Raw genomic sequence first — 26813 nt, forward strand, 5'->3', positions numbered from 1 at the left:
GTGATTTCTCAGTGGGAAGACGGCCACTGCATACACCAGGAGTACCAGGATTAGTGGTAAATCTTCTCGACTAATGTCTTTTAAAAAATCATATCCGTTTCAGAATGTTCTTGGAGATCATGAGATTTTTGGGTGTAGTACAGGACAGAATGTAAAGTTTGGTTACAGGGGAGAAAGTGGCGGCAGACTGTAACTTGGGCCAGTAGCTAGAATACTTCAGATGTGTACTGCTAGAATAGCACCTTTCCTACTAAAATATTTATGACAAATGCTTGCTGGAATATGGCAGAGGTTTCTAGGCCAAAATACTCCTGGGCATCATGAAACTCTGTCTTGAAGCAAGGACAATAAAATGCTTTAGAAACACCCTTCCCTGCCTTATCAGAAGGAATTAAGGCAAAAAGCCAGTGCTAAAGTGGTGGCAGATACCTTGTAATCACACACATTTACTCCCAGGTCACAGGTGAAGACTAGTCGCAGCCATTTTCAAAGGACTCACTACAATCTGAACCTTACGAGGTTTATACTAAAGATACTATATCAGAGAAGGACTCGGGCCAGGAGGATGTAGATCGAAAGGCAGTACTAGGGTACCCATGAGAGGAAGCCATCCAGGCTAGCCTCCACTTGAAGCCTTTCTACAATGGAAGAAGGCTTTATAAGATGGTTCACGTGCCAGAGCGCACGTCAGAAACAGAGTGGAGAGCAGTACTTTTCTGCACACTACCGCATACTGAGAGAAATTCCAGCTAATCTGGAATTAAAAAGGTGAAATTCTTTCTGCAATTCTTGGGGCTGCTGTCCTCTTGACACCAAAAATAGCCATTCTAGAGAAGGGCATTGACTTGTCCATTTAATGTTAACTACTCTATTCTAAGAACTACTTATTGCTAAAGAGGATATTCCACAGACATGAATTGCCTGAATTAATCTCAGCCACTGGTAATTGCTCTAGGCTGCAATCCAGTCTATTTTTTTTTTTACCCACCACGCCACTTCAGACCGTAATCAGCTATGTGTAAAAAAGCTTCCGTCCGGCTCCAACAGCAACGGTCCAGGCTGAACTACCAAGCCGAGTTCCCACTGAAAATTAAATCAAGCAACCCCAGACCAGATATGGCCTCGTCAGGTGCAGCATGAGTCCTGAGGCACAGTGGGCACAGGAACCATGTTTGGACATACCCTTTGCATTTAGGGTGTTGCACAGACAATAACAACAAGCATTTGCAATGCAATAGGTCTCGATTTTTCTTGAGTTAGAGCTAATGGCATTGTAAATTTAGAACTCGACTTTCCTTGCCACATAAATTGGTCCACCCTGTCTCGTAGTTTCGTCTTTTCCTGCCATGTTTTGGTAGTCAGTGGCGGCTACTGGCATCAGAAACACCTGAATAGAAACTGGAAAATAAGCCTGGAAAATTATTTTCTTTTTGTTTTAACAGAATGAAATGTCTTGCAATAGTTGCATTTCAACAAAGCTCTAATTAAGTTAAGAACAGTAGAGCAGCCTGAGAAGATTTATGGCCCCAATAAAGTAGATAAGCAATGCCCTGAGTGCATGCCCTGAGTGCTTGCAGGGAGGGGCCCTGAAGAGAGAGACTCTGCACATCACTGCTTCGAAGGGTTTACTGTGGCTTTTGTAAGCAGTGAGCTAAACAACTGTATGTATGTTTCTTTTGTAAAATAGGCTTATTTTAGGAGCCCAAGGTAAACAAGGACAGCACTGGAATAAAGCCAAAACAAATGTCAGCGACATGGGAGGAGGAACAATGCTGCAATAAACAGGCAGCTATCCGCCTCAAATACCCACAGTGAAAAAACAGTAACAAAGAAATAACAAAAAAAGTCTGGCAAAGCAACAGATAAAGAAACCAAAGTGGAATAATAGTAGTAGTTGTTGGTCACTGCTCTGAAACAGAAAAAGGAAAGAAAAAAAGGCAGAACTGACCACTAGCGAGCAAGAATTTTCAAAGGACACTGCAACCAACAAATTAAATCACTTTAAGCCATTAGAAGTATACTAAAAGTATACACGAGGTCGAACGCTTAAGCTGGACCTAAAAAGTGATGGAGGTATTGTTTGAATTCATGTCAGCCACTGGTAATTACTCTGGCCTGCAATGCTGTGGCACTGTGAGAATGGGATCCACGTCTAGACATACCCATAGCACTTAGTGGTCAAGGGTCATTAGGTGTAAAACCCTATGTGGCCAAGGGTAAATGCAAACATGGGCCCCCTGCTCACTGTGCCACAGGATCCAAACTATACATCACTGACGAGGCCCAATAAGGCCAACATCGATTTGAGTTGCGCTGGTACCTTCTGGAGGGGGTCTTGCGGGGCATTTTGGGATGGACAGTTCCCATTAGGAGCAGTGTCACTACTGATCTGCATACGCGGGCCTCTGTCGAGGATGGCACAGCGATTAAAACAATGGGTTGGAATGGCATTTAGTGACTGATCATGATTTAGACTATTAGCAAACATTCCTTCCATGATCTTTTGTCTGTATGCAGACCTTTCACCCCATAAACTAAGATGGCTCCAAACAATGCAACACGTGGCAGACCAGCTATTTTCTGGCTGGCAAGATGCTAACCAGCTAACCCATCTCAGAAGCCTACCCAGCTCATAGTGCTCCCTGAGAAGACTAAATTACATTCAAGGTGTTCGAGAGCTCTGCAATTCCTAGGTAAAACCTAGCGTCATACAAATGATCAAATACATAAAAAGGATAGACGTTTCTCTGCACAGCATCCACTTCTAATACAGCCTCTTCTAACACCTGCAACATGCCCCAGGCTCTTGCAATACAGATTCAAGACTAGAAAAGTATCTCTTCCGAATCCACACCAATGCTCTGCTCCCTCTCTGCTCTAACATGGTTGTACGATGCTACAGCAAGAACCACTTACAAGTTTAATTCTTGCCTCCTCAACAATCAACGTGAACAAGTTTTTACCACTGTTTTAAGGTAACCATGATTCATGTCAGCCTAATATATTGGTTATCCTGTTACATCTGATTGGGCTGGCTCTAATCAATGTAACGACTTCTGTGCTTCACTGCAAAAAAGGAATTGAGTTCTGTAGCGTGGATAACACAAAAAAGAGTTATCACCTTGCAATTAATGTCAGTGCTAAGGGCATTGTTCTTTGCCAACAGATGATTCAGAATCATACTCCCATCCCAAGAAACAAAAACAAACTCCAACAAGGATAGTCGGCAATACTATAAGTGCAGCTACCACTCCTACGCTATAGTCCAATCCATGTATAAGCACAGCTAGACAAGCTCACCCTGGTGCCACCAACACTTTACAAGTGAAAGAGAGCCTTAAACGCAACAACAAGCACATCAATACAGTAAGAGCAAGCCACTGCTCATCATTAATTACACAAAAACACTTTGCACGTAGTTTACAAAGGCAACACACGTCCTTTCCAACCATTCACAATGAAGTATAAAACTTCTATTCTCTACTTTAGACCCTAGTATAGCAGCTTTGAAATCATAAGATCATCACTTTTGGTCTTCACACAATACCAAAATACATCCCAGGTAGGCCAAAGTACAAATTTACAATTTCCAACCAAGAACAACATGCAGTGTAGTGTTACCTTCAGATTGAAAGTGCTTTGACGCCTCTTTAGTGGTATGAAGTGCTTTTTAAATGCAATTACGATGCACTACAACGGAGATGTAGCAGGGGCAATGCTGCATGGCTATTTCGCATTGTGAATGTACCTGGATAAATGGAGAGTTTCTCCATATCATTATTAGCACTACAAGCAAGTACACAAAAATGAATTGATAAATTACAACTAAGGTTTGAATAGACCTAATGATGTAGACAAAGCCAAAAAAATGTTGAGATACTCCTTAGTGAGAGAATCCATCATGATTAAAAATATCACATCCCCGCCATCCATCAAAGGTTCGTTACTCACTGTTGCTCTTCGTAAACAGCTTGTTGAAGTTCAATCTAGCCAAGACCGCACGCTTACCGTAGGTAAGAGTGAGAGTAACCCAGCAGTTTGATTTGACTGTTGCTTGCCTTCTGAGGCAGCCTGCATGCATCACTTTGCCAATTGCCAAAGAAAACTGGACCATGTGCACTCACAACGTGGCACATACATCCAAGAATGCCACCTACATGTGAAAATTAACCAAACAAAATCAGATGGCAGAGAGAGCTTCCCAGTTGGAATAGTAAAAAAAAAAAATAAGAGACCTTCGATTAGAACAATCAAGACAATGAAACGCACACTAACATTTAATTTACCTGTGGTTGTCAGACTGCATAGACATCGATAATGTTAAGACCAGCCTGCCTCTGCAGAGATTTCTATACATGATCCGATGATTCTCCTAGAGCCACCCTATTAGCTTTGATCACCTTTTGTTTCAGTATGTGGGCTCTCCATTGCACTGAATCCCCACACTACTGAGCTAGCTGCGACCTACTCAAAGCATTGACCCATGAGTACTTTGGAACCTGTTACTGATACCCTAATTGGATAAGAACTTGCTTCCTAAGGCGTGCTCCTGTTTTCTCTGCTATTGAATAACCTGTGAAATTCTAAATCACCGGTAGATGCGCTGCTAGGTTAGTGAACACTATCTGTGGAGAGCCTACATCTGTTTTGGATATCTCAAATCCTAGGAAGGAATCAATAAGTGTACCCTTTTACAATCATTTAGAAAAATAAAATAACAAAAATTATTCCAGGGAGCAAGTGGCCCACTGCTTTATAAAGACCACCGCCCTGTGGTTTTGAAAGAATCAAAGCAAGCACTCTTTACCAGCCAAGTAAAAGTCACCAAAACAAATTGCGTCCATGAAGCAAATTAAAACTATGTAACATGTGTCAGAAGCTCATGGCATTTATAAGAAAGAGGCAAAATAATTACAAACCTCTAGACAGCATCCAGACACAAACATGGTCTATCAATCACATATGATGATGATTGGGGCACTATAGGCAATGCCATGAAATCATTGAGCACCACAGTATGAAGTGAGAAGGCTCCTGCCTTTGTGTCCACCAAGAATGCAATTGCAATCACTGTCATCACAAATGGATGGAAATAACAATATGCTTTGTTCAGCTCAGGCAGGGAAAACGTTCAAATACTTCAGAAGCCTCTACTAGACTTTTTTTCAGATAGGAGATCTCGAGTCTGCTTTTCAGAAGGTTTATTTCCTGTGAAGGACAATCTTTAAAACTAGGTCTTCTGGCTGCACAGAACGCTGCAGCACAACTAGATATAAATCTGTAGCCACATTATACTCAAAAAGAAATTTACAAAATATTACCCATCTAAGCAATATCCATCAGATCCAACATGCAGTTTCCATTATAGCGAGAAGTGCTTCAAAGTTACGCAACATACTTGTCCAGCTCAGCCTCAAGGCCGCTATCAAAAATGGAAGAAAAGACAGAAAACAAGGCAGTTGAGCATGAAGTCCGACTTCTTCCCCACTATGATAGTAGTACAACTTATCTCACTCGTATGAAATTGAAGGATCCCTTCGAGAGTAGATTGCGCTTGACTGTGAATGTCTCATCTATTTATTCACAAATTAAATGCTTGAAAAAACAAAGCCTTTTGAAGAAAACTACAATATCAGCCACTGTAAAAACTCAATTTCGCAAAAAAAAAAAATCACAAGGTAATAGTAGTTGTGGGTTATTATTTTATCAATAAGCATTTAAAGCATGTCACCAAGGGTAAGATGTCCACTCCTTTGAGATCTTTTGCAGTTTGTGTCAACATTACATTACTTACTTTTAAAGGATCCCAAGCTTTAAACGAAGATCAAAATGTGGTTTGATGAGCCCCAAACTGGCAACAACTTATTGCAAGTCTAGATTCTGGCACTTTTCTAAAACAGGAGTCTTGTGAATTCAGTACTCTAAAGGCGGTGTATTATACAGCTGAGGTATATGGTAGGTTTTCAGTTCCCAGGACAGTCCATGGAAGGATGTTTTCAGAGAGTAGGGGGGAACTCTAACAAGAGGGCAGCTCAATTTGCACGTTTTCTATTCCCCACTCTGTCTCGAATCTGCAAACATGAGGCATTTACTGTATCTGACTCACAACATGCAATACATAATTATGACAACCAAGTCAAGCTTTGTGATCACAGACGAGCAGTCAGAGGATAACCTGCACAATTATCTACATATCCAAGTTCCTTTCCAGCTCCTGTATCCTCTCCATTTGGCAAACAGTACTTCACAGAGAGCTGGAAAGCACAAAACCTTTGATGAAAGTATTTGCTTGCTTCATATTTTGCCCTACCATCAAATGCAAGCACTAACAAATCTAGAAGCACACATTGCCATAATGTTATCAAGGGGTGGGGGATGCGTACACCTAGTTATTTGTAATTTTCATGATTATAACTAGCATAGATCTGGAAAAGAGAGAGTATACAGTTAAGAACAGAGGTTTTTTTTAGCTAGTTAGTACAATTAATCACCCAAATTGCTTGTTGGATTTTTTTTTTATTTTTGTTTCTTTGTTTAGGAAACCACGGTCAATGTGTTTCACTTCATTTTGGTGCAAAGGTTTTTCAGGCCTGTTATTACGTCAGTGAGTTTTTAACGAAATTAATCAGGAGGGTTTGTAATTCTTTCTTGTCCAAATTCGGGGTTCTCGTTTCTTTGTTCAGGAAACCACAGCTAATACATGTTTTCCCCCCTTGCTACAGGTTTTCAGACCGCACTGAAATAAAGAACACTAGCAAATTGATACTGACCACTTTACGGATGAACTCCACCAGCTACTGGACAGAACCTGGATTTTGGAAGAGACAGCCTCACTGACAGGACGCAGAGCTTGAACGAGAAAGAATTCCGAGGACCTTTTTTTTTTTATTAATTTCTGAAAAATCTACCACAGAAGTAACAATACGCCTTGAAAAAGCCTCAGGCCGGAACCCGGAACAGGGGTTGGGGGAACAACTGTTGGCTGTTGTTTCCTGAACAGTGGAATGATGGTAAAAGAATCCAAAAAGCATCTTGGTTGTTTAATTATATTCCCAAATAAAAACGGCCTCTAATCTTAACTGTAATCTCCCTCTCTTCTGGAGCTATGCTTGATATAATCATAGAAATTCCAAATAACCCAGGTGCAAACATCCCTCACCCCTTGGTAACACTTTAATTCCCCAGCAAGTGGGGGAGTGTGCATACCCAGTCGGGGTACTAGGGCACAAACCAATAACGCCACATTGATACAAGGTAAATAACTAAATAATTGGGTTTGAAGGCCTCTTCATCACCAGACACATCGCCATGTTCCCACCAACAGTCTGTGGAGGGGGCCCACATCCATTCCCCACCTGGATCTCCATGCCTGCAGTTTATAAACCAGCAAACACACTCAAAATACGGCTTCAATATGGATTAATCTGAACCATCCAGGTGTGCGGTCAGGAATTAAGAGAGCAGGGAAGTGTTCTATCAAGTATTGAGATTTCAGGACAAAGTTATCTTCTGATATAATCGCATGGCTGAAGTTTAACATTGTAGCCTTTTTTCACATTAGCAAAACAGCAGCACAATCACAATATGTTGTCACACATCGCTCTCCGGGACTGCTGATTCAGCCACAATGGATACTGAAAGGAAATGTAGAGGACGACAGCTCTACCCAGGTGTGATGTGTGATACTGTCAGTGGCAGGGATAACCAGCTTCGACACAATTAGACCTCAATGAATGCAGTCTGCTGACAGCTTCCTCCAGGACCTCAGCCGCGATCAATAAGTACTTGAATACCCATGACAGCAATCCAGGCAGCAGTACAACCTTGAATTGTCAGTAAATGGATTTGGCGAATTTGAGGCTCTATTCATCCTCTTTTCAATCTCTGTCATGGGTCTTCTCTAAATTTGGGAACTATAACTTTATGATGTGAATAATAGCAAATTATTTTGAAAGAAATATGAGTAGCTGTAGTGCACAAAACACTTACGTGTCCAATAAGTGGTCATTTGTTAGTTAACAGAAATAAATGATGGCTCTTTTAGTCCTGGGAAATTTTTATTTTTAGAATAAGAAGCAGCTCAGCATCAACAGGAAACATTTCAAGAGGTAATCTAAGTACATGGTGCAATAAATAGATAAAAGGTAATTTAATTACCTTTTGTTTCCAAAATGGGTAGTTACCATTTCTCCTTCATACACCAGGCGGTTCTTCCTATTGTTTTTCAAACCACTCATCCAAGTCAACTGGATTTTGTAATCAACCACTAAAAGTTAATAGATGCGTAGGTTTTTGAATGACAGAACTGGGCTGGACAAATGATTTACGGTGACCTGACGCCATTTAGTCACCTTACCGAAAGGCCAATAAAATGCTAACATTAATCTGTCTGCCAAGTCCTACAGCTGAGACCTTCTCTGAATTCTTTAAGAAAGTATGGTTTGGTAGGACCCCTGTTCCAAGAACCCAAACACTTCCTCGACTTCAGCAGGCCTAAAAGCTAATGCAGAGCTGGTCTCACCCAATTACTCTCACCAACACCAATCACACTGCAATGTCATCTTCGGTCCGAATTCTGCAGAGATCCAAGAAAGAAAACTGTAGGATAATCCCAAAGGTTGGCATTAAAACTTTCTATGAATCAAATCATGGCTTCAAATATCAGGCAGCAACCTTAAAAAGTGATCAATGTTCAATCATCGTTTCTTTTTTTCCTAATGCATTCTACTTGGGTGGGTAGGTTATTATTTCAGAGAGGGCTCCTTCAGACCCCTCCGTGAATCCCATAACACATTCGTTTTTACTCCTGAGTCAGCGTTCTCCTCTGTGACCTTGTAAGCCACTTTCGCATTGGCAAGCTCAAAAGGGCGAATGTTCTCTCTTCGCTGATTGACACCTCAATGGATGATACAGGACAGGCTCGCGCCAATGCAATAAGCCAATGCAATAAGCCTCCTGAGAGCGGCTAATGGGCTGCAATGAGGACTCCGTGTAGGAGCAGCAATCTTTACACGCGATCTGTGGTCACCTACCCCAGGTCCAACAAAGGTAATATGCGCAGCGGTGCGTGAGAGTGAACTGAGTGATCTAACGTTCATTCATCATTTGCAACAGTAATTATGAAAGGGCGGGCGCTGCGCACGTGACAGGCTCCCTTCCGCGGCCCCAGGGAAAGGGCCTGTCCGTCACCGCGTGATTAAATGCCAGGAGCCGCAGAGGCGGGAAGCGGAAGCTACTCACTTTTGGCGTCGGGCAGGAGGCGGTGGAGAGGCGCGAGGTGGCCTGGGCTCGCGGGGACTCCGACGGGGTGGTGCTGAGGGAAGCGGTGTCTCGCGGCAGCACCTGCACTCCGCGCGAAATGATGGAATCCGGGATCTGCAAGAGAAAGGACGAGGTCCACCATTAGCGGGGCGAGGGAGGGCGCGCACCTATGCATCTGTGCGAGCCCCCCGCCCGCCCCCACCTTTCTCATGATTGCTTTTCTGGGCTCGGCGATGACGGCTGCTCTGAAAGGCACGGCTGGGAACAGCACCAGCCGCCGAGAGAGTCTCTGGGCTGCATGGCAATTATTCAGTCGCACGCCATCGCCCAAGAGTGGGAAGTTGATTTACCCCCTCCTCACACCACAGCTGGATTTTACTCCCATGATCAGAAGCGCGCGGGGCGGGGGAAGGATAGAGAACGTGTTTACTACTCTCAGTAGCTGTGAACCTGACCACCCTCTATGCGCACATCAGAAACAGTAATTGTGCCGTCAATTTAAATTATGAATTGAAATCTTAATTTGTTTCTCCGTCCAAGAAGACGGGGGTGACAACAGTGTTTGTGCACGTGGGCCAGCTTCAGCTGGGGGAACCGCTCCTCCCCCTTCTGAAGCAACCCTATTGGCTCTCCACTGCTGCCTCCGCGCAGCTTCCCCCACTGGACCCGGACTATGGTGCAGGGAGTGATTCTAAGACTGGAGCCTTTTCAGCCCGCATTAAGAAGTGGTGATCTGCAGGAACACATACCTCACCGGATGTCCTAGCTAGCTTTTAGATCTGTTAACAGTGTAGCTGGGAATTTTGCAAAAAGGCTGCTGGCCACTGTTTTTGTACTTGGCAGGTTACTGTTTTCATCACTTCATATATTTTACATTGTTGTTACTTTAACATAAGGTACACCCTTTACTGTCTGGAGTTCTCTATAGTCATATCTCTTTGTGCTCTGAACCTTACATGGTACTTCATATATGAAAATGTCAAATTCTTCTACTCCTTACTCTTTTCTTTGTAATTTTATTATACGCTTTTTAGTTTTGCTGCCAGAGTGAAGGTGGACAGTAATGAGTGGATGGTATAAACAATGACTAGCACTGAGAAATTTAGGATGTGAACTAACCATCTAAACTCAGCCAATAAATTTACCATCTGAAAGGGTTAGATAGCCATTTGGAATCAATCATAGATTGACATAGGTGTCATAACATTTTTTTCAGGATACAAGTGGAAACATCATATTTTAAACTACAAAAAACAACTGTCCAGCGTGATGTGGGCAACATAGCCCCGCAGAGGGTGTGAGAGAGGAAAGGGAGAGAAGACACTGCAACGTGCATCACTCTCTAAACTTCTAGGGGCAACTGCAGTTCTTGAGCACATGGGAAAAATACTGTGCTTATTTTGAGATTTGAAAGTAATTTTTAAGCCATTTTTGCCTTGTAAGTGGAAATATGTTCCACTCCTTTCTTCTCCTCTACAAGCCTTTATGACACCAGAGAGGCCACTCGTTGGCCAAGTGCTGTGATCTATGGCCATGTGACAAAGCCACAAAATCCTTACATGCAGGAGTACCCCTCACTAAGCCAATCACAAAGCTAGATTTTAAAGTGAGACCACTGCTTCAGGCACATTTTCTTATATCCTCGCAGAATGATAACGGTGGCGGAATCACATCCATAATAGAGATAAACGATGAATATGCAAATCCTATCAGGGTTTTGCATTTGCATCCTCCAAATGGATACATTTAGCACTACTAGAAAGATATTTCATTTACACAGTTTTACAATAAAGATAGGAATACGCTTTAACAACTTGTGTGCATTTGAGCTTTGGACAATCTGTTCAGGTGGGAGCTAGTGGGCAAGCAGGAGATACTGGTGTTCTGGGCTCCATTCGACTGCAGCACTACAAACTGGGCCAATAGTGTCACTCCCAAACTGGGATCTTAGGGAAGAGAGGGCTGAGAGTCCAAGGCATCTGAGTGAGGTACAGAGGAGGTGGGTAGATGCTGAGAGCTTAAGCAATCAAACAATAGGCGCAAAAAGCAAATTTCCTGCTCAGTGCTCTTTTAAGAAGACAGAAGTTATGCAATCACACCAAAACATAACACAGTAAGACATACCAGCAGTACTGTGGTGCAAGCTACATGGTTTATGAGGTTCACTAAACAGAAAGTCTTTGACGTTCGCACAGTTGCAGGTCCACTTTAGCAAAATGAAGCAGCTTTGCGTTAATCAGTGACCCGCAGGTCAGTCTGTAATCCTTTATTAGGCAGTACTTTGGTGCAGGCATGCAAGCATTATTAGTGTAGAAAATGTTATTTGTTACAGTAAACACATTTAACAAGAATTACTAGATTACTCCCTAAAGGCTAAATACCATGCTACCCTACATATATGCAGATATTCAACTATAACGCTGTTTTTGTAGAATTATAACAAAGGTCAGTAATGGAATCGGCATGGAGAATGCACTGTGGACACGGAGACTGGCACATTCCATCAACCAGTAGAGGTGATTTCTCCAAGGAGTGCCAAAAATTCAGTAAATGTTGACAATTCACTACTTTCGCCAGCCACTTCAATTGTGATTGCATTATGCAGAGGGGCTAAATATTAGGTTGACACTCTGCAGCACCACCTGTTGGCCATGGTGATACCTGCCTATCTATGTCTGTCTGGCTGTGTAGGTGTTAGATCTGTCTTTGTGAGTAGTCTGTGGGAATGAGGTGCTGCGTTTCGGTCTATATACATAGATGCCTTCAGGTCTGTTTACCTGTGTGCTTAAGTGACTGGGTGCCTGTTTGTCCCTGTAAATGGATACTTGAAGGTTTGCCTGTCTGAGTGGATGTCTGTAGGCCAGTATACTTGGATAGCTCTGTGTCTATTTCCGTGGGTTCCTATATGTTTGTTAGTCGGGATGTGCAAGTATCTGGATGTCCAGTGGTTTATATGCATGAGTGTATCTAGGTCTAGAGGTTTGTGTGGTTGTCTGCATGGGTGTTATCTCTGTCGACATGGATGTCTGTAGGTGTGTTCGGTCTACTGATGCGTCTAAATCTATGTGCTTGATTCACAAACTGCACTTTGTAGTACTACAAAATCTACTACAAATGTTATCCAAAGTGCACTTTGTAGTAACTTACACTTCAGTAGTAACTCCCTACCTCATTATTTTCTATGGGAGGGTGCTGGGGCACCAGTGGTTGGCCATACATGTGGCTAAACTTAGTATAAAAGAGTAAGTTAGTACAAAAGTGTGGGTTACTACGAAGTGCTAGTCACAAACTGCACTCTTGTAGTAGCTTATGATTTTGTAGTAGAACTCTACTTCCTTTACTTCATATGAGAAGATGTTGCAGTAACAGCTGGTGCATTTACTACAAAAGTATAAGTTACTACAAAAGTGCAGTTTGTGAATACCAACAAGTAATAAACTTACTCAAACGTGTAAGCCACTTTTGTGAATCAGGCCCTTTGATAACAGAGCTAATGCACAAGCATTTGACTGAACAGAATCATTTCAAAATCATTTGACTATACCTGCACTGGCCCAGGTGACATTAATAAACAAAAAAAATAATCTGTGCAAATGCAGTGATGGCTGCTGCATGGCAAGATGTACTGAACATGATTCATTGTTTTTACTTCCAGTATCTGCATGCCTGAGTTTGTACATGGTACCAAACTGGTGGCTCTCCATCTATCCTTTATTCTCCAATGTTATGCTGCAAGGCACCATCTTTGATGAATATACCAGGACATAGATTATATCGACAGGCTTCTCTCCTATAGCTGCCCATCTGGTAGCAAGTCCATGATTATCCATTTGACATGATGAGGAGCTACGTAATGCAGTATGTTGGAAAGATGCAATTCCAGTGTCAGAGCTTGCTGCCTTTTGGTCTGTCATAGGAGACACTAGAAATCAGCTCACATTTGTATGAAAAACCTACAATAGAGAGCTGCATATCAGCCATTGCTGGAGGACTACAGGTACCTGTGAGCATCCGTGCAAGCTGGTCCAACCAGCATGGTGAAAAGGCATCAACTTTAGAAATCAACAAAGTGGCTCCTTCTGAAATCTGTCAAAGCCCGAATAAGGAAAGGTAAACAATCCCATCTTTGGACCTTACATGCTGGATCTCCAGGTAAAGCTCCTGGAGGGGCTATTCATGCTCCTTTTTGTTGACCAACATTGCATTGCACTCTTTTCTTCAGCTTCGTTAAATTATCAGAATAATGCAATCATACTGTGTCAATAGTGCTTCTGTGCCTTAATACTTAAATGCTATTTTCAATTTCTACGTACTCAGCCTTAACTGAATCTGCACTCAGGGCCAGGGGCTTAACACAAGCCCCTGTGATGGTGCGGGCCCTGACCCCTTCAGGCTAAGGTCAATGAATATCTATGACATATGGGAGACTCAGGGGCCCCTCTTTAAATTCTACAGGTGGGCCCCATGATTTTGGGCCACTGTCAAGGATCAACATCATGGAGGCGATGTGGTCAAGAGCCCAAATTTTTCATCTTGGAATCTGACATTGGTGCATAATATTCCCTATGAAGGAACCTAAGCTAGAACAGATGAAATCTACCATTGACCAGACTTTCTTGGTCTGCTCACCAACCGTGGGCCCAGTGTCCGTATGGGATGACATAGCCTAACTCGCAATCCCATCCCTCTTTGTAGTTCATGTTGGTGTGTGCCACTGAGTGAATGGAACTGTCGTATATTTGCATAATCACTATATATGGACTGGGGTTCATTAGCATGATTGTCAAGAGTGGCCATTCAGGGGGTTCATTATGAAAGGATGGATAGTAAGCCCTGATGGACCTGCAGAGCCTAAATTATAATAGCATGTGCACATAACTAAGCTGCTTGGGACCCAGAAACTCAAAGAGAAGATTTCAGGAATTCACAAAAGGAGCCTTTGGACTGTACATGCCTAATCACCCACAGTTCAGTGGTCAGCCTTAGACACGGATTGTGTAGAAGGAGACTATGCAGGGAATATATGTTGGGGTTGTCTGTGAGTAGGGCAAGTCGTGCTCAGATCAAGCTAGAGAGCTTAAATGTGCGAATCTCAGTGCGTGGCCATATGCTCTTTAGCTTGGTAGCAGTGTGTAATCGTACTAGACCAGCCAAGCCTACTTCCAAATTTTTATGAGGCGCTTGACATGTGCCATCTATCCAATAATGGGCAAACTGTGCCTGCAACACTGTGCACCTGCAGTATGATGCAAAAGCTTTTTTTTCTATTTGCCAAGATGGATTAGTAATTAAATAAAATGAGTAGTGCAAAAACATTTTTTTTTTCTGTTTTTAAGTACGGGTGGGGGACAAAGCGGAGGGTGCAGGTGGGGAAACAACACAGAGGGACTGGGTGAGGGAAACAACATAGAGGGCGCGGGTGGTAGGAAGCAATACGGAGGGCATGGCTTGGGTGAAAACAGAGGGTGGGGAAGTAGAAGAAACAGCAGGCGGGATTTCGGTCCGAAGCAACAGGCGAGGAAGCAATGTGGTGCTTGTGGGAGAGAAGTACACTGGCAAGAAAGCAATACAGTGGGGAGAAGTGCACAAGGGCTACTGCAACATAGAGGGGGCAACGGAGACCCACAGGGGTCACAGACAGTAACACATAGTGCAGCAAGTTAAGGAGAGCGTTTCGTAAGGGAAATACCCGGAAACTAGAAAACACATGCACTCTCTCATGGAGTGTTTAACCCAAAAGAAAAATAGTCCTTGCAAAAACAAGCAGTGGAAGGACACATATAACATGTCCTGGCTCCAAGGGAGGGACAAACACATGAAGAGGAAGGAAAGGCTACACAATCTAACAAATAAAAAATAGGCAAAAGAGAATGACAGTATAGCCAACCAATGGTAAGCAATGGCCCGTTTTAAGCCCCCCTGTTAGCTGACAAAACGTCTTTTTGACAACAGACATATGGTAGGTGAGACTTAGAAATGGAAACTGCCTTTTTATATTGTATAGAAACTTGGAATTAGTTGTGTGGTTCAGCAACTGGCTTTACCAGTTTGGGAATCCATTGCTCATGAACCAACTTCCATGTTCACAAACAGCACTACGAAAATTGTTTCAGGGGCCAGTTGAATTTATGATGAGCAACCCACAACCCAACAGAGTTCAAGATACATCTCAGAGGAGAAGTGCCTTTTTAAAAGACACGTCAAGATAAAAAATTAAAGTTCCAAGCAGCTCATCTGCTTTGCAAACTGCTTGGCTTATTTTTCGAAAATCTTTCCCACTTGTTCTGAAAAATCTCTCAGTGAGGTCCAGAAAATAAGTTAAGGGGTAAACAAAACAAACAAAAAAAAGATATCCAGAGAAGTACTGAGTACATAGCATGGTAAGGAGAGCAGCACTGTGGTCCAGGGCCCTAGGCCTAAAGCATCACACCTCTGCTCATAGTCTGTGCATAGAGGGCTCAAAGAAAGATTGTGACTGCACAGGCGATAGCCTTCAGCCATGCCCTCAGTTGAATCCAGCAGGGCTTGGGTCCAGGGGAAGCAGGCATAGTGTGGAGGTCTTGCCCAGTGGGAACTGACAGCTCGAATGGAGGTCCAGGGGGAGTGGCCAAAAATAAGACCCAGTGCTAAGCAAGGTCATAAGACTATGCCAAGCAAGAGTGCTTGGAGTACAGGCAAACAGGCAATTGATAAAGTATAACATTAAAAACCCAATATTGAGCTGAAAACATTCATTATGGAAAGTTATGACTGTTTAGTATGGTCTATTAATAATAAATTCATAAAAAATAATCTTTACAAATACATTGAAAAACTTGAGCTGAAAGGGCATTATATGCTTGTGACCCAAAATCTAAAAAACAATGTTCCTTAGTTAAGTTCATCTATGCACCCATAGCCACCCCCAACTTTTCAATAGACTGTAAGTAAAATTCTCTACTGGTACTGCGACTTGTTGACAACGGTAATGAAGACACAAAGCTCCATTGGATGGGCTTAATAATGTTCTGTTACTTACCGGTAATCTTTATTACCCCAAATAGGGGTCCTCCTCGTCCCAGTCCTAACCAATAAGGCTTGTCCTCCACCCGACAGGAGTAACACTGTAGTCCTTTTTTATGTATTTTGTTTTATATATACAACTCCTCCACCCTGCCTTGTCCTGTATGTTAACAAGCAGAGCCAAAAAAGGTGCAACAGGGAGGGAGGGAAGAGGACTGGGACAAGGAGGACCCCTATTCGTGGTAATGAAGATTACCAGTAGGTAACGGAACATTACTCCCTCATGGGGTCCTCCTCGTCCCAGTCATAACCAGTGAGGAAGTAACCAAGTAGAAAGAAAACGCGCTGCACCAGAAGACATAAGAAAACATGTTTATTGAGAGAAACAGAATTACAGAGCAGCTGCAGAGAAAATAGCAGAAAAAATAGCAAAACCAAAATGGCGATCAAGATCCTCACATACAGAAAGACAGTAAAGCGTGAAGAACGCATGAAGAGACGACCGTGTGGCCGCCCTGCAAATTTCCAAAAGGGAAACCCCCCCCGATGTGGACACAGCCCGAGTGGACCTTCCCTGGATATTTGTCAGTAAGAATCTCCCCCCCCCCAGCACAATAAGCACCGACGATAGCCTACCTGACCCATCTACTCAGAGTCAGGGTGGAAACCTTGGAAGCCTTGAAGACTGAACCGCAAGCAACAAACAAGGACTGAGACGACCTGAAGGGCTTCGTACGATCCAAATAGATCAGAAGAGTCGTCCCGACATCCAGGGTAGAAGGAAGGGGTGAAGAGGAGTCAGAAAAATCAGGCAAAGCAATCTCCTGTGAAAAATTAAATGTAGAAGAAACCTTAGGTATAAATCTAGAATCCAAGCGGAGCACCACCCAATCCGGGAAGAATCCCAAGTAGGAAAAAACAGCCATAAAGGCACTCAACTCACCCAACCCTCTGGACGAGGTAATGGCCACCAGAAAAACCACTTTAGCTGACATCCAAACCAAATCAGCCTCTTCCAGAGGCTCAAATGGCACCCCCTGCAACCCTCTCAGGACAATGGTCAAATCCCACAAAGGAACCAACAGACGGACAGGAGGTCATTGTATCCTGAAGCTCCGAAGTAATTGCAACACCAAAGGAGATAAGGCACACAAGTCAACTGAAAAAGAGCGACAAGCGCGGATTGCAGCCCACTGAGCAGAAAGAGTGCTCGAGGCCAAACCCTTCAAAAACTCATCTCGTAAAAAGTATAGGATCTTAAAAGAATCAACATTCGCAGAATCCACAGAACGGGCACTGCACGAAGAAGAAAAAGACCCCCAATGCCTTTTATAAGCCCTCAATGTAGACTGTTTCCGGGAAGACGGAATATACAAAGCAACCTGTGAAGAACAACCTAACTGAACCAAACCTACACATTTAAGAGCGAGGCTGTCAGACATAACCCAGATGCCATCGAGCCCGACAGCTGAGGAAAGTGAAGGGGAGAGGTCTTGTGAGAAAGAACCAGAGACAGCCCCTTGGCCAGCAGGAGAAGGATGGGAAACCAGTGACAGCTGGGCCAGTAAGGAGCAATGAGGATCATCTGAGACCTTTCTACCCTGACCTTCTGCAGGACCCGGGACAGGAGAGGAATCAGAGAAAAAGCATATAGTAGGCCCAGTCACAGTGGGATGGACAGAGCATCCACTGCCTAGGCCACAGGAGACGGAAATTTCCGTGCAAAAGTGAGAGCAACGAGCATTGTCCTGGGATGCAAACAGATCTAGCCAGGGAACCCCGAACCTCAGGCACACCATGAGAAACAAAGGCAGGGCAAGATGATACATCACAGAGGATTGAAGGTTCCTGCTGAGACTGTCTGCCCAGTAATTAATTTCACCTCGATGTACACCGCCCTCAGATTCAGAACACGCACTGACCAAGTAAATATCTGGGACGCAACCTGATTGAGGGACGTGCACCTCGTACCCCCTTGCCTGTTTAGGTAAGCCGCAGCAACTTGTTTGTCTGTCCTGACCACCACATTCTGATCTTTCAGTAAGATTGAAAAACATGCAAGGGCCGCATCACTGCAATGAGTCCTCTCCAATTCGAGGATTGCTGACTCTCCTCCGGAGACCAAGGGCCACCCTTCTCCAGTGACCCAGGACCGCACCCCTACTCCACTCACTGGCATCAGTCGTCAAGAGAACTGGGGGTGGAAGTTGGAAAAACACTCCTTTTAAAAGATTGTCCCTGACCAAGCACAATGACAGAGCCTGGGTCACATGATCTGTGAGAGGAATCAGGACGAAGTAGTCTCTGGAGCCGGGATCCCAGTGTGTGAGGATGTGATACACAACAGGCTTCAAATGAAACCGCGCCCACAGGACTACAGCGGTGGAGGCTGCCAACAGACCTTGCACTCTCAATCAGCACCTTGCAGACCTGCTTGAACGAGTCAACAAGTCTGAGACCGCCCTCTGAAGGGAAAGCATCGGGTCATCTGGAAGAAAAGCAGCACCCAGTTGAGTATCCAGACGAGCGCTGATGAACATCTTCAACTGGGAAGGAACAAGGTGAGACTTCGGAAGATCCACCAAGAGACCAAAGTGGTTCAAGGCACCGAGCACCAACTTCACATCTTGGTGGGCCTTCAAATAAAAAGGAGCACTAAGCAACTGATCATCCAAATAAGGCCAACACCTTTCAAATGCAAGAAAGCAACAAAAGGGACCAATACCTTGGTGAACACAGAGGGAGATGTAGCCAAGCCGAAAGGTAGGACTTGAACCAGAAATTGCTGGTCGAAGATGGCAAACCACAGGAACGGCTGACTCTTCACATGTATCAGCACTTGGAAGTAGGCATCCTGGAGATCCAGAGTGGCCAAGAAATCCCCCTCCATGAGTAGAGGAATGAAGGATTGTAGGGACACCATCCTGAAATGTTCCACAAGCAGAACCTTGTTCAGAGACTTGAGGTTGAGGATGGGGCGAAAGGAATCGACTGGTTTTGGGACCAAAAACAGGGTTGAGTGCAGCCCCAAACCCTGCTGATTCTCCGGAACCGGAACAATTGCTCGTTTCAGCAACAGCAACTCGATGCCCACCTTGAGACTGCACAACTGTTCAGGATTTCTTGGAGAAGGAGTAACTGAATCGTGGAGGTGGAATGTGATCTTTGAATTGCATCCGATAACCATGTTCCACCCACTAGTGAAAGAACCCAGGCATCGGACACCACCTGTTTCCACTGTGGAAAAAAAGCCTTGAGGCGACCCCCTACTGCCATATATATCAATTTCTGCTCCTGAACAGAAGAGACACAAGAGAAAGAAGGTCGGGCTTTATTATAGAAGGTGCCCCCTGACCACAGGCCTGTCCACGAAAGGGCCGACGATCCGTTGCCTGAAAAGCACCACGTCTGAAAAACCCCTGCTTTTTATCTATCCCATGATTAAAAGGGCAAAGTATTTTCTTCTCCTCAGCAGCCTTCTTAATCATGTTGTTCAGCTCAGGGCCAAACAACTTTTGACCCAAAAAAGGCAGTAGGGAATTCTGGTCTGCCTCCATTCTCCAAGAGTTCAACCACAACAAGCGCCTGCCCGCAACTGACGGCCAGCAGCAGCGGTGGAGGTCCAAAGATTGTTAAAAGTAGCATCAGATAAAAACAGACCAAAGTTCCATACTGGCCAATAAGGTGGAAGGGTCTCATGAGCCTGGAGACAATAAAACAAAGCTTAAAGTCTTTCAGAAGAGCTTGAGTAGCATATGCATCATAAGAATTGGCGCGGATTCCATCATAGAGGCAGCATAAGCCCTCTTCAAGGCAGACTGTAACTTTTTATTTGCGGCATCAGAGAGGACAGCATCCTCAGAAGCCAAAGCAGAAGAAGAGGACATAGATGCCAAAATTGTATTCACCTTACAGAGTTGAGTGAATTTATCCTCAAAACCTTCCAACAGATACCGTCTATGAAGGAAACGAGGAATAGCTGCCTTATCAATATCACTCCACTACTTAAGAAACAGATTGTGAATTAATGGAAGGGCAAGCGGTCAGAAGGAGAAGTACTGTATTGAGACAAAAAGTCCTCCTGTGTCAGCTGCAGAGCAGGAAATCCCAACTGCTCCCTGATATGGGACAAAACCTCCCTCACTTAATCAGACTGGATATACCACCCTCTACAGTCACCCTGATCATCAGCATCCTCTTCCAAACACGGACGCTTAGCAGGAAGCTCTTTATCCTTAAAGGCAGCATCCACGGCCTCCTTAATTGACGAATGCAAATCATCCCTGGAAATATGCAGTTCCACTACGTCCTCCTGCTCAGAAACCTGGGAATGATGACGCTTCTCCACACGCTTTGCCATAATGCCCCCCAGAAGAAGCAGCCAACAGCAGCAACAGAAGCACTAAAGCCGCGCCTGTGCTTCCTGTTATAAAGGGTATCCAGGGCAACCAGATCTCGCCTTGTGAGACTGAGTGGCGTAGAAACAGCCAAAAAATTTCGAAACGGGTCAGAAAGAGAAACACGCCAAACCGAGGAAGACATCAAACTGGCCCCTACAATATCCGCGCCCGAACGCCATTGTAGCTCCCTGCCATAGTTCAGCACATGGACAGGGAGTGTGTCGGAGCAGGGAACAGAACACCGCCGTGCGCCCTCGCACCACAGACCAAACACATCGGAAGGAAAGAAAACCACCGAACACAGCACGCCCCAAAACATACACAAAGCGCACCAAGCAAAGGACCACAAGCTATCTCACCCGCTCGGGACAGGTAACAAAAACAGGACGAGGCGAGAAGTTGTATATTTAAAAAAAAAAAAAGGGGACTACAGTGCTACAGTGTTGCTCCTGTCGGGTGGAGGACAAGCCTCATTGGTTAGGACTGGGATGAGGAGGACCTCATGAGGGGGTAATGTCTAATGCTTATGAGCGTCATTGCAACAGCATTTACTAGAATTTCTACGCTTTCACCTAACGGTCCATAATGGTATTGCAGTCTTCAAACTACATTTAACCAGTATGACAATATTTATTGTAACTACAGATGCTTTTTATCTTCGCATATGTTGTACAGATGCCAACAGTGGTATTTACTAAATCGAGCAGACAAAAGGTGATGGGAGAAATGCTTGTAAATTATCCAACCACTAGCAATCTCTCGGGGTAGCAGGCCAGCGCATCATTTTTCGCAAGTCAGTACTGGCCGTGTGCCTGACATGAACAGTCTTTACTCACAGCAATTGCCAGTGGTTTAGACTATTGAAAGCGTTTGTCCCATTACCTTTTGTATGTTTGATCCAACATCCTAAGTGGCCACGAGTATGCCAGGCTCACTCCATGTGCCACAGGATCTAAGCTACACCATACTGACAATTCCTTAAAAGAGATAACTAGAACGAAACTGGTCTGGGGTTTCTTGTATTTCCTTTTGGGGAGGGCCTCACTTGGCACTTCTGGGTGGACTGTTCCCAGGAGTAGCAGAGTCAGTATTTATTTGCATAATGTGAACCTTTGTCTAAGGTGGCACAGTGGGTGAAAAATGATGGCTTGGAATGCTACCCAGAGCGATTGCTTGTGGCTTAAACAATTTGCAAGAATTTCCTCTACCACCTTTGGTGTGTTTCACATTTTGTGTGTTTCATAGTGGAACTAGAGCCAAACATATGATTTTAATGTCTGAAAATGTACTAATGTATTTATTGCAAGTATATCTCACAGTTTCACACATCAGTGCTCATTCAAGTTCAAACAATCCCGTAGGAGGTCTTAGTGACATATCACACAAACTTCTCTTTTCAACACCTTCTTTTCCACATTCCTTTATTCAAATTATTTCAGTATTATTATACTCCAATTTCATTTTCAGTTTTTTTGACAATACAGCCAACGTGCTTCAGGCCCATCCTTTCTCAAGGCTAATGCTATTCATGTAGATTGAACAAAGATTTGTCCGTCAATTGTCAGTCAGTATCAGCATATAATTATTCCCCCAATCATATGGTATCAAGAATGTGTAGGTTTTCCTGTGTCTGCACTTGTGAATCGGTAATAAAGTGAAAGAGACGTGAGCATTCTGATATAATTCCAAGATGATGCCACTGGGTCGATTGATGATGCAGTCTGTGCTCAAAGGTGTAGGAGAGGCAGAGAAAGCCCACCACTCTGAAGCCATCCACAGCGGGGGCTGGTGGTTCTTGAACCAAGGATCGCGGGTGCCCTCTGACAACTGGCACTGATGGTATTCCTGCAAATGCCATGTCGGTGTGGCAATGGACAGTGCCTGCAGGCAGCCCCAGTGGAAGAATCCATGAATGCCACCTAGGCAGCGTAGAGGGCAGAGGCATCTGGACTTCTGATGGCTATTGTGCCAATGGGAGTGGGAATACTCTACTGGAAATGTGCTTGCACCTGTGAGGTCCTGTAATACCAAATCAGACCTTCTTCAATAACACTGAACATACTCATGTGAAATATAACATGTCTTTTAAAAAAAAAGGGCTAAAAAACATGACTGAAAACTTTATTATTTTTCGTTAGAGGTCTCTGGGGCGCACTGAATGATGAAACAGACCTGAATGATGCCCATCTGACTCAGGGGCTTTCATTATGGATACACTGAAAGATTTGAGTCCAATTGGGTGTGATCAACATTGACAAGAAGATGGTGAAAATGGAAGCCCACTTTGAAGGCTTAGCCTCAAGGATCACAAGTACTACAAACAGAGTTGCAACACTAGAAGAGTTATACCAGTGGAGTCATGTGGCGGATATGTCAAAAGGAAGCGCAGCAGAATGTGGTCAACATGCAAATCAAGCTTAAGTTTGAGAGTCTGGAGAATACAAACAGAGCCAAGAACATTAGAAAGTTAGGTGTTCCCCCATTTGAAAGGAGGAGATGATGTAGAACATTGTCTCAAAACAGATGCATTTCAGGACTTGTCAAACACTGAGGGGGTCAGCCTCAAACCATTAGACTTTCTACAAGGAATTCAAAGCACAATCGTCCACGGTGTGGTACCACCATTACTGAGGTGGTACTTAGTGAGCACTGTCAGGGGAAGGTGGCTACCTGTGCAGCAGCGAGGAGGAGTGAACCTATATTCCATGATTCTGATTTTCTCGGATTGAATTGAAAGTCTGAAAGAAGACAGAAGGAACTCCAGTTCATAAACAAAGAACTACTCAATATGACCATTTATTCTTTCCTGTGGTGTCTGGCCAAGCTGCGTAGTTATGGAGGCAAAAGAATTTAGGTTTTTACATGCGTACAATATACAAAGGAGTTCTAAAAGGCCAAGCGAGGTGACCACAATGGCCAGAGGCCTAGAGATGGAGCCACATGAATGTTCAGTGTTCCACTGTTCTGGCACGCAGAGTGATTTTAAGGTTTAAAGATGTTTATTTGCATTAAGACACAAGCTGTTTAATTTACGGTGGGATGATGGTGTAGTGTATTTTGTTACCTAGCGTACTGTACACGTACCTACATGGATTTGTATTTCCTTTTGTTTGGTATTTCACGTTCTGGTTCCAGTCTCTCCAAGTCCTAACCAACAGCTTCTGAGTCAGGTGGGCTTGGAAGCCACTGGAGAAGGCTGCACTATATGTGGGCTCCTCTTGCCAATAGATATATGATTTATTTATATATCACAATTTGGCGAAGCGACTTTCTTCACAAAGACCTATTATCTACAATACAATATAGAGAGAGTGGGGTTTGGGTCAGCCCCTCGCTCATGACTGGATGACTTTCTTGTCTTGCCCCAGTCACCTTCTCCTCATTAGTTGGTTTACCTCCTTATTCTCATGTTAGTCAGACCTCTGGAGCACTTTGTCTTTACACTGTTTATGATTCTAGGACTTGTTTACTTTCACTATTGACACGAAGGGACTATTTTTTATTGGTCTTTCAACACTCCATAGGAATTCACTGCTTTTGTTACTCTAGTCCATACCTTTCCCACCCCTGCACACACATTTGGAAGGCAAATGTAAAACCACGGGCATCATTAAATGCCATTATCTGGCTAGCTCACTTACAAAGCAAAGGATGTTCACATCTTATCAAAAAAGTAGGCCAGGAAAAAGTTGGAAGTAAAATAGACTATGGGGCTGATCTACAGGGCCTGGACTAGTGCTCCTCTAACATAGGAATCCATTAAAACAAATTCTGGAAGATACTGCTCATGCTCTCAGTAGTCTTTCAAATCATCGCTCTAGAATCTGATGTCAGCTGCTTCCCCCTTTTTGACAAATACTGAAGATCACCAGTAAAAATGTGCTGAAATGCTAGAAGTCTCCACAAAACCAACTATCCAATAGCATTGAATGAACATTATGCCATGAGCCCAGCATCCGAATATTGACCTAAAAACGGAAAAGTCATCCCACTGCTGTGCAACAGAAACTCTTAAACCTAGTGTTCAATCTATACCACTGAAAAGAATAACACGTTAGTGCAAAGGCAGTTCCAGAAACTCCAAGAAATAAAACTGTATGCCATAGACCGTTTCTGCTCAGCAGGTGATACTGGCATTCTGGGTGCCTCTGAAAGCACGCAGACATACTTGAGAAGAATGACAAATCCAAGGGCAAGAGGGTTGTTTGTTCAGGCAGGACGTAGGACACTTCTGCAAGGGCCACTTCTAAGCAGAAGAAACCTCCCCCTTTGGTCAGTGGTCAGAAAGAAGACCTGCTCCTCTTTGTTACGAAATGTCTTCCATACGATGAAACAGAAGAGAAGATTATCTCGGGAGCAACAGCTTAAAACAGCTAGAGACAAATGAAGCAATGGTGCTTTAGCTGGTCAGCAACACGTCTGATGCAATGGAATGACTAACGGACCAATTCCTAGACATGAGCTTGGTACCAAGAGACAAAGCACTCTCAAGAGCAGAGATGTAGACTGATTAGCAAGAACCCACATATGTAAAGACAGTGATAGCAACTGCCCTGTACTTGAACTGTACTTCATGCCCCCCCCACAGATGCTCCAGCACATTAACTCAAACTGTAATTTAATATTTATTTATCTTTTTATGCAATGATGTATTTATGTGCATCTGATTCTATGTGCGAAAGGCCCTTGTGCAAAAAGCACCTAAATACACTTCATCACCATCTCTTCTCTATGAGTTCATTTATTTGTTCACTTCTTATGAGGGCCTGGTCACTGCACACTACTACCAGCCCACAGGCTTTTGGTCATTGGCTCTCATGCAGCCAACTAATGCCCGATTATCCCTCACCCAGCTTTCCGCTTTAAAAAAAAAAAAAATTATAAAGTATTTGTGCGAGAACCAAGCAGCTCAACATTTGTAATGGACCACTTGCTTGCCCCGCTGGCACCCTGCCTATTTTATACTTTAATTTATGCTTGAAATGGCTGGCATTATAAAATGGTAAATTGAGTGTAAAGTATTTATAAAATCATCATAGCGGACATTTTCGAATGATTATTTACAAAGTATATGTGTTGACTCAGCGACCATCTTGGAATCGTTTTTATACTTTGAAAAACGTGTTCCAAGATGGGTTCTGCACAGATGCATAATTGTCTGTCATGGAACAGTTTCAGACATAAACGATGACGAAGTCAAACAAGCATTGGCACAGGCACTTGCTCCGTGCCTGCATTTAAAAGGTGAGACCTATTAGTTTTGTCAATGATTGTTGAGAGAAGGGTTGATCGTATCTGTGCGGGGATAGCATTCCAAATCTTGGAAGCACTGCCTGTAAATGAATGTGAGAGTGTTCTTTGCTTTTTGAAGAGAGGGCTATTAAGTCAAAGACAGTGGCGGCTCCTCTGCTATGGCACTCCCCACAGCGCGCATGTGTGTTGGGCCGGTCAAAATACAAGCTCACTGTGTTGCCGGGCTGGAGAGAGCAGGCATAGGCTTCGAGTCTGCCTGAGAGCGCCTTGACTGGGCGCTCCCAGCCAATCCTAACGCTGCTCTAAGCAGCATCAGGATTGGCCGCAGGGCAGGCTGGGAGCCTGTGCCTGCCTGCTACTGACTGAGACAGAGGATCGGCAGCGCGGCATGCAGGTAAGATTTTTTTTATTTTTATTTTTTAATATTAACATTCCCAAATCACCCCCCCCCCCCCCACCCCACCACCCCGCGCACCACCCTGCCCTCGGTAACCACTACGAACCGCGACTGGTCAAAGACTGTCTGAGCTCAACAGGGAGCAAAGGTCTCCCCAGACAGTTTTTCAGACATAATTCAGAGTTCTTGAGCGCACGATATAGGCAAGTTTAAGGAAGCCTCTGGTTCATTTGTGTAACCGCTGTAGTGTGATGAGCACCGGGGGAGATGTGCTCAAAGAGTTCCTTTTAAAAAAATGTTTTGCTTGAAACACTTAAGATAGTCCACGATTTGACAGAGACTCCCAATGTTTTAAAACAAAAATGGCTTTATTGTAGTTGTCTCCTGCATGAAATTGCCTTTGTTTCAATAGAAGTCAATAGGGAAAAAACATTCTCCCAGTTCTTTTACCAAAATCTGCCACTTTCCTGTTCCAAAATGCTGGCATGTATGGGCGATGA

At 43.8% G+C, this 26813-nt stretch overlaps 1 protein-coding gene across 14 annotated transcripts in view; it reads right to left on the reverse strand.

The window, feature by feature from the left end:
• The window catches only part of GPHN (gephyrin), a 1323901-nt gene that overhangs the window by 349603 nt on the left and 947485 nt on the right, over positions 1-26813 (reverse strand). For all 14 annotated transcript variants that reach the window (XM_069208894.1, XM_069208895.1, XM_069208892.1 and 11 more), the window contains one exon: positions 9241-9375. In XM_069208894.1, the coding sequence (XP_069064995.1) occupies positions 9241-9375 (135 nt within the window). The remainder of the gene's footprint in view (positions 1-9240; positions 9376-26813) is intronic.

Source organism: Pleurodeles waltl, chromosome 9, assembly GCF_031143425.1.
Source record: "Pleurodeles waltl isolate 20211129_DDA chromosome 9, aPleWal1.hap1.20221129, whole genome shotgun sequence".
Taxonomy (NCBI): Eukaryota; Metazoa; Chordata; class Amphibia; order Caudata; family Salamandridae; genus Pleurodeles; species Pleurodeles waltl.